We start from the raw sequence: 8,915 nt of genomic DNA, 5'->3' as shown, positions 1-8,915 counted from the left end.
AGCGGTTCAACTTCCTACATGAAACACATGCTATTACTTCCAGTTGTCTTTGTACTCCTGTCTGGACAAATTTTTTGCTGTGAGAGAGCTTAAGATAGTATCTGCCCAGAATCGGTGCTCTCTCAGGAGTTGTTGAGTCCCAGTGGCATCCGCCACACAGACGTTTACACTGTCCTAAGAGTTCCATGCACAAGTCATCTGCTCTGGTGATGTGCTTCAGGCAGACTGAGCCAGCTTTGCAAGAAACACCTGGAGACCTCAAAGCTACGCGGAGTTCACAGCACAGTCGGTAGCTGCACAAGCCACTCTTGTGCTTGCTGCTGCAGCTCAGCCACGTGTGTTTTCAATGGGAAAAGGCTGTGCTTTCACCTTGCTGCGGTTCCAGCACCAAAGCTTCCTTAAAGCAGAACAAATGTCAAATGATTAGACTTGGTTTTGTCACCAACATACAAGACCTTTGCCAATGCTATTTGCCAGAGAGGTGCCATGTATATGGGTAATAGCCTGGATTTAACTAAATGGGTTCCAGAATCTTTAGGAAGGGGCCTGTCATCCTCAAACCATTCTTTTCCCTGTCTGAAGCAAATGGTTTGCTCTTCCTTTGCTCTTTTTCAGATCGCATTTGTCATGTTTGCTGTCTACGCCCTGGTGGATGACACACATGTCCTGGATGCTCAGAAGGCCTTTGTATCGTTAACACTGATCAACATTCTCAACACTGCGCCCTCTTTCCTGCCATTCTCCATAAACGCTGCTGTCCAGGTTAAGTGCAGGCTATGTTCCTTTTTCTTTCATCGTCAGGGCTTTTTTTACATATCACCATTAACAGGAAAGGTAGGGATTTCCTAGGGCATTAAGTGGCAGGGCTGGCTCTTTAACTGCCATTGTGAAACAGCGAAGTGCAAGGACATGCAGCTAAAGGTACTTCATAGTATTGTCTTTCAGAAAGGCTGCACATATTGACAAAATGTTCACCAAGAACAACTCTTAAGTCTTTTAGGGCCAATCAGAAACCCCATTAGATCTCAGTTGTTTTTGACCATAAAAATCAGAATAGATGGAGCAGCATCTCCATGGGAGATCAGTAGAAACCCTGCTAGCTCAGGCCAGAGAGAAAAGCAAGTCATTGTCCAGGAGGAAATTGTGAAATTAATTTTCCTCTTGCACCCCAAGAAGACTGTCACACCTCTTCGTGCACAGAAGCAATCACTGGAAAGATTGCAGGATGAGCGGTAGAAAAAAGCACCAATTTCCTGGCGTGAACAGAAGAGTAAACAGGGAAGAACGGGGGGGTTTGCTAAGTGGAAATAAAGGCAGTTAACATAAGGAAGAGCTGCATTTGTCCATCTAAGCCTACAGCATCTGCAGCATCGCACCTAGTCTAAGAGGGTCTTCAAGCTGAGTCTTCACTTTGGGATTTAGCTCCCTTTTTATTCTAAGTGTTATTCTTTTGCGTGCTTCTTCATTTCAGGCCAAAGTTTCTTTAAACCGCTTAACAGCCTTTCTGAGTCTGGAAGAACTGAATCCTGAGAGCTCAAGCAAAAACTCTTCTGACTGTGGTGAGCTTTGCGTTAGCATTGTTGTCTTAGAAAAAGACTAGCTTCCATTGTTCAGCTTCCACTTTTAAGGTGCCTACCATATTCAAGAGAAAAAAATGTTTTCCCCTTACTGTCACTTTATCTCTCAGGCCTAATTATGTCTAATGATGAAATCTAATCTGGTAATTAACCCGTTCTTTTCATACTTAAGGTTCATTTTTTGTAATAAACATAGGGATGTTTCTCTATCTACCTTTGCATTTACAAGTGTTCTATTTCTCCTCATATTTAGTACAGGCAAGTATCACCATAAGAAATGGGACTTTTTGCTGGAGCAAAGAAACGTCGCCTTGTCTTAGAAGGTACAGACTTTGTTGCCTCAATTCTGTAGGTCAGCGTGGATGCTGAATGAACTAATTCCTCAGGGACTATGTGAAACCAGCGTGGAAAATCTAAAAGATTATGAGTTTGCTTCATTTTTAATGGTGAATTCTGAAAAATTATAAACCCAGACAAAATGTAATCTTGTTTTTATGCTTGGGAGCACATGAACAGGAAGGTGCTTGTATCTGGACATTGCCTTTACATATGGCGACAGCCTTCTTTAAACAGTTTTCTTGTCCAAATATGAAATTACAGTAATTCCAGTCAAAAAAGTAGCTATTATGCAGCTATTATATATGTCATCACTACATGTTTATTTCAAAAGGCATAACAGTTTTAGAGAAGAAACGGTATTCTAAAGTTCTGACATTCAGGAATGTTTTGTATTCAGTGCTTTGGGCTAGCCTATCCCTAGAGTGGGGGTCTGGATCTTGGATCTGGGTTTGAAACTCAGATGGGATGTGGATGAAGACTTTCTGGTTCGAGGTACCTTTGAAGGGATGACTCCTGTTCTGTTCAAAAAACTCAGCACGATGGGAAGAGTAAGTCTGTGCAGCCGAGCCCTCAGGTATGAAATTAGGGGGTAGCTGGCACACTGTCACTGCTACAAGATAATAGCAAGAATTTTCATCGCCGTCTTTTCAGAAGGTGTATCTAAAAGAGACTAATCTTTTCTCTGTAGGATAGATCTTACTGTGCCCCAAGGCTCCTTGCTTGCTGTAGTTGGCCAGGTGGGTGCTGGAAAGTCCTCCTTGCTGTCCGCGTTACTTGGTGAGCTGGTGAAGATGGACGGCTGCGTGACCATGAAGGTAGATTTCTCCCCTGAGCATTTGCTTCTAATTAGGCTGTCTTCAGGAACAGTAAGGTATTAACCAAGGCATCGGGTATTTGATGAAAAGTCATTTACTGATGAATTTTAACAAAGGCTGTATGTAGCATCCCACACTTAATTATCCGAAGGTGCTTAAGACCTCTTGGATGAGAGGTCAGGAATGGATCCAGTTCTATTTCCCACTTGGACAGTGCGCTGAAGTAGCATCCTGATAAATCGTGTCATGTAGGTGCGCTTCTGTTTCCTCCCCTGTAATATGACCAGAGTGCAGACTCATATTTTGAAAAGCCCTCTGAGACCTGTCAATGGTGATGATCATTCCAAATTTCTATAAATTTAACTGGGAAGGTTTTTCTTCAAAGACAGGTTCCCCCCAGTGTCAAGCTGAGCTTATGAAAAAGATTGTTAATGTTTTCTACTCCCATTTTTACAGGACACTGCAGCTTATGTCCCCCAGCAAGCTTGGATACAAAATGCTTCAGTGGAAGATAATATTCTCTTTGGAAAAGAGATGGATGAAACATGGTTCAATACAGTGATAGATGCTTGTGCACTGCATCCTGACTTGGAGAGCCTCCCTGCAGGGCAGAAGAGTGAAATAGGAGAGAAGGTACTGGCTTAGGTTTGTATTTTGGCCAACATTTCCATCAGTAGCTAGCAACAACTTCTGGTGTCCTGCTTAAAACACCAACAAAAGGACTAGACTCGCAGGAGGCAGATGCTCAGCAATTTCTGAGAAGCCAGGCCATGATTTAACAGGGTCTGGAGCCCACCTCCTGACAGTTAACCTAACCAGAGATACAAGAAATGCTTGAGACAAAAATCAACCAATCTAGGTCATTCTTGGGTCCTCTTTTGCAGGAGAGTGGAGTTGCTCAAGACAATCTGTCTCTGCATCTCCAAAGCCCCGTTTGGAGGGATTTGAAAATTTAAAAATCAGGAAGTCATAAAACCTCAGCGTAAAATGGAGCCAACAGTTGGCAAACATGCTGTAGCTTTAGAATAAACAGCATCAATACATTTTTACAGGGAATAAATCTATCTGGAGGGCAGAAGCAAAGAGTCAACCTTGCTCGTGCCGTGTATCAAAAGGCTTCAATCTACCTACTCGACGACCCTCTCTCAGCTGTTGATGCCCATGTTGGACAGCACATTTTTGAACGTGTTCTTGGACCCAACGGCTTACTGAAGGGCAAGGTGCGTTATATGTCCTGAACCATAAAAGGCTGCAAAACGTATTTAATAATCAGGGCCTCTGGAATGTTTCCAGTAAGGTAGGTTACTCGCTCTATAAAAGGCTCCCAAGTTCTTTCTTCCTCTGCAGTCCACGCAGAACACTGAAGTCCCACAGTGAATCTCACCTAGGAGGAGGAAGACTAAGTTAGGTTCTCCTGAAAGACTGTCTTTATGCTCATGCAAACCAGCCTTCCTTTTACATCAAGTTTATATTCTTTGGTCTTCTGTCAATATTATCCTTCTCCCTTTTTGAGATTTACTTCTAGCGTAGTTAGGAAGAGCTGTCTGATCTCTTTCAGCTCACTGTACCATATCATCATGTCTAATCCCATCACTTTTTCATAGTTCAGTGGTGCCTTTACAGTTCTCATCACCCAAACGTTCATCACTTAAACTTCAACCTGAAAATCCATCTTATCAACACTTCTCTTCCATTAGCATTGGTTTTGCTTTGGTTGTGTTTTAGTACTCTTTGGTACCTCTCTGCTGTCAAGCAATCTGGATAATAAATGTGGTTACGTGAGGAGGGAGCTAGGGCAGCTCTATTTGTTCCATGGTAGACACTGACTACAAACACTTGATTCGGTTTCACATTGTAGAAGGAAAATAGGTTGGTTTTTTCATTAGAAAGTCCAATTAAAGCAGACATTGTCTGATTACAAATACAATGTCTGATTGCAAGTCATTGATTACAAATGCCTTTCTCTTCGTGTGGATTGATTGCAAGTACCAGAATGTAATTACTGAAACAGAAAGACGGGCAAAGAACGAACGTATCAGACTTAAGCAGTACTCAAAGGGCTCGATTGTGTATTAGAAACACAGAACATGCCGATTTGTTATCTAGGGAAAAATTACTTTTCTGATGTGCTTTCCTACATGTAATCATCTGTGCAAATATGCTCAGAAATCTAAATGGAAAGGAGCTGCACTCTACATTCAGGTCGCTGAAGTTTTCAGGCAAATTTGATTCTGAAATATTGATATCAGTGACAATGAATGTGATATACTCTCCAATTAACATCATTCTACTTAAGAGCTTCAGCCTGAGGGGAAACAACAACATGGAACTGGTCAGTGAGCCAAGCGAAAGGTCCTCCTACGCACAGGGTGCTGGCCTGGGACTGCAGCCTTCACTTCCCGTCCTCACTCTTTTATGCTGTGCCCCACACAAAGCCAGTCGATTCACCCCTCCCCTCCTGAGTTCTGCGCTTTCAAAACAGGCACAAAGCCATGCTGCAAAGATAAACTTCATCAAGGAGGCACTCAGAAGTGATAGGAATAAATAACAAAAGTATCTCCGAGTTAGTAAAAGTTGTAGCTCATACTGAGTGCAAGTCTTTTTTCAGAAGACAGCTCACAGCAACAGCTTGAGGGAAACACCAGAACAAGTGTAACTGTTCCCTCTGTATTCAAGCAGACTCGTGTGCTGGTGACTCACACAATCAACACTCTGCCTCAAGCGGATAACATTGTTTTTCTGGTGGATGGAACAATCTCAGAAACTGGTTCCTACCAAGAGCTTCTACAGAGAAATGGGGCCTTTGCAGAATTCCTCCGTGCACACACTACTGCAGAAGAGAAGGCAGGTGCTGGTTTTACAGGTAACCCAAAGGAGCTGCAATCATTCTTTCTAGGTCTATCAGTCAACTGTTTCCTTAATATTATACTTAACGTTACAGAGCTAGGGTCTGCTGCTGTTTACAGTTAGGGAGATGGAAAAGAGAATAAAACTGGAAAAGCTGGAGTTACATTTGTTCTGTTATGGGCAGTTAAAGCAGAGATCCAATGACAGCTGTTTCTTTGTGAGGGGAAAATATACCTGTTAAATCACCTCAAAACTGGTTCTTGAATAGACAGTTCCATTTCAGTAGACAACAATCACGCAGTGAACAGAATTACCAGGTATATGTGCTAATCTTCAAGCCTCACCTTGATATTTCTACCCTTAGAAACAATGCTTTGTAATGAAACTTTCCTCTGTATTACCTATACAGGGCAAAATGGGATTCTAAAGCATTTAGAAAAGAAAATTAATTTATTTCACAGGTATAGGAGAGAGCAATGGCACCATCACCTCTAGAAATGATCCATCAGAGGAGAAGCTCTTAAGGTAAGCTTAAAGCTCTCAGACACCGAAGAACTTGCTTCAAAAGCCCATGGAGGCTCTTACAAGCTATGATAAGGGCTTGGGATTGAATCTGTAAATTAATATTAAGAGCAAACAAACAAAACGCAAGAACAGGTAAGAAACTGCTCTTGATTGTGGGCATTGACTAACATTTTCTCCGTATTTCACAAGGAGCCAAAATTTGTTCCAGAGCTCAGTACAAGGGATGTTGATCCATTTGCTTGGTGTTCTCTTCCCAGCGGGGCTGTAAGTTCTGCCTCATTTCAGACCAGCCACAGTGAATACTTAAAGCCTGTTTGTTAATAGCTTGACAGAGCCCAGTTCCTGTGACAAATAGGGACAATGGTTGGGGTCACTCCGTAGGATCTCAAAAAACCACAGCCCTCACACTAGGCAGAAATACAGGGTTGGATCAGTGAGAAGATCCAGCTTTAAAATACTGCTGGCTTGGCTAAAAACTGAAAGGATTTTTGTTTTCTTTATGAAGTGACAATTTAATCAAATCTTCTGCTGTGGGCAGGGAGACCGTTCCTGTAAGTCAAGAGTGTAGTGCTGCTGCCGCCACTGAAGGAAGATTAACCAAGGGAGAGGAAACTCAGCATGGCAGGGTAAGCACAGCACCTGCCTAGGAAGGCGAAGACACGTACCGTGGGTTTATTACTGGCCCGTTCACAGCAGGCAGGTCAGCTCGCTGCCGAAGTGCAACTCCAGGGAAGTCAGCTGAGCTGTTCAAGTTTGCCCTATAATTGAGACAAAGTCATTTCAGCATTACTTTACACAGCCCTTCTACGCAAACGCCATCTCCCTGGATGCCCCAATCCAAGCACTGGTTCCAAAGCAGGAATAATGTACATTATGGAAATGAGAGGGGAAAAAATAAATAAATGCATTACCACTTGAGGAGAGAGATCCCAATTCAAGAGTTGACCTGAAGGGTATAAGAGATGAGAGCAAGACGTCAGACACCCCAAAGAAGGCAGCTCTTCCCCTAGGGAAGCACAGTATTAGCCAGACCAGGATCTCCTCACCTCTGCTGCTCAGCAGTTACTCACATGAGCAGCCAGCGGGATATTTGAGTGTTCTCACACCGAGAGCAAATGAAAACCACTGCCCAGCACAAGGAAAGCCTTACGTGCATTCCAGCAGTAACACAAGCCTATTGCAGTAACATTCCCCAGTTGATAATATTCACTCGTTAACACCAAGGTTTTAAGTATGGCTTCATTATTCATCCATGAGGAAAACAAAAGAATTAACATGGTTGCTACAGCCCGTGACATATAATGAAGTAGGTATGCCATAATAAATCATTCCTTGCTTCAAAGCTGCTTTTCCTTGCCACAAGCTCGATCCTCCCAACGTCCTCTCCCATTTTCCCCTAATTGTTTCACTCTAGGTTAATATTTCGATTTATGCAGCCTACCTGAAGGCGACAGGCTTACCACTGTGCGTGTTCATCACTCTGTTGTTCACATGTCAGCAAGCTGTGTCATTCTCTCGTGGCTATTGGCTCAGCATGTGGACAGATGACCCTGTTCACAACGGGACACAGCAGCACACAGAGCTGAGAGTTGGAGTCTTTGGTGCACTAGGAGTCATTCAAGGTTGGTTTAACTTGCCCACCTAATTCTTCTCTTTATTTCCATCTCCCTTTCCCACAGCCAGGTGTTTTCTCAGGATATAAAGAGCAGCATACCCACGGGCTCGTAGACTCTTGGGCTTTTGGCTCCAGCCCTAGAGGTTTGGCATGGGACCTAAAACTACAGGCTCTGGCACACAGAGAGGGTTTCTAAGGGATCTGAACAATATTTCCAGTGTTACTGCCTGAAATTCTACTTCATGCTATGCTAAAGCATTCTCCTGTGCCTTTCAGCAGACCATGATGAAAGCGTGTCTTCCTCTGTATTTCCTGCTGGAACTAATAGACCTGAGCCCCTAAAAAGTATAATGGAAGAACTACAACATCCTTATTTTTCTATCCTGCCCCCTTGTATCCATTGTCTTCTGCATATCTTTCTTCCTCTTATCCCTTTCCATGTCTCCAATATAAATTAATCTTATCAAAGTACAAGCAGTGGCTCTTCTCCATGCTGGTTGAGGTCTTTTGAATGTAAAGAGAAAAAGAGAAACTTGGGGAATTCTGTATTTAAGTCTTTCTCATTAAAAAAGGTCACAATTCTTTTGGTCACTCTTTTAAAAAAAAAAAAAAAAAATCACTTGTTTTAGGACAGAAATCAAGTCTGGAAAAATCTCAGCCCAAGTGGCAAAAGACTGAGAAAGCTTTGAACAGGTTGAAAAGAGTGGGAAGGGTTGGGTACCCTTCTGCTAACAGTGGGTCTGTAGGCAGGAAACCTACGACTTGGAGTAATTCCAAGTCATTCCAGTCAAACTCATTTAAGAATTTGTCCTGTATATGGGAGCTGCCGAATCCACAGCACCCCTCAGGCTTGCTTAGGTCTCCCACCCGTCTGTAACCACCCTACAGAAACGGTGGTAAACACCTTGAAGCTCTGAAGCTTGGCTGCTACCAAAGAAAGCTCCTTTCACTGGTATGGCATTCACAATCCTGAGGGAAAATCATCATCTCACAAGGCAGAACTCCAAGGTGAGTTTGTTCTGACCTTGTAATAATTTTTTTTTCCTCTATTACAGCCCTGGGCAGATTTGTCTCCACAGCAGCAGTCTTTCTAGGTGGTGTGTTAGCATCGCACAAGCTGTTTTGGCAGTTGCTGAGAAACGTTGCTAGATCCCCGATGGTCTTCTTTGAGCAAACACCCATTGGAAACCTGCTGAA

At 43.0% G+C, this 8,915-nt stretch overlaps 1 protein-coding gene across 1 annotated transcript in view; it reads left to right on the top strand.

Annotated features, from left to right (window-relative positions):
• The window catches only part of LOC104489036 (multidrug resistance-associated protein 1-like), a gene marked incomplete at its 5' end in the record, with an annotated part of 23,694 nt that overhangs the window by 8,739 nt on the left and 6,040 nt on the right, over positions 1–8,915 (top strand). Inside the window, 11 exons of the mRNA XM_010131149.1 lie at positions 616–762; positions 1,472–1,570; positions 1,836–1,900; positions 2,605–2,731; positions 3,188–3,364; positions 3,784–3,951; positions 5,411–5,594; positions 6,040–6,103; positions 6,609–6,729; positions 7,518–7,725; positions 8,774–8,912. Of these exons, the coding sequence (XP_010129451.1) occupies positions 616–762; positions 1,472–1,570; positions 1,836–1,900; positions 2,605–2,731; positions 3,188–3,364; positions 3,784–3,951; positions 5,411–5,594; positions 6,040–6,103; positions 6,609–6,729; positions 7,518–7,725; positions 8,774–8,912 (1,499 nt within the window). The remainder of the gene's footprint in view (positions 1–615; positions 763–1,471; positions 1,571–1,835; positions 1,901–2,604; positions 2,732–3,187; positions 3,365–3,783; positions 3,952–5,410; positions 5,595–6,039; positions 6,104–6,608; positions 6,730–7,517; positions 7,726–8,773; positions 8,913–8,915) is intronic.

This window comes from Buceros rhinoceros, unplaced genomic scaffold, assembly GCF_000710305.1.
Source record: "Buceros rhinoceros silvestris isolate BGI_N320 unplaced genomic scaffold, ASM71030v1 scaffold16642, whole genome shotgun sequence".
Lineage (NCBI taxonomy): Eukaryota > Metazoa > Chordata > Aves > Bucerotiformes > Bucerotidae > Buceros > Buceros rhinoceros.
Note: the sequence above shows the minus strand (reverse complement) of the source record. Positions and strands in the feature narration are given on the sequence as shown.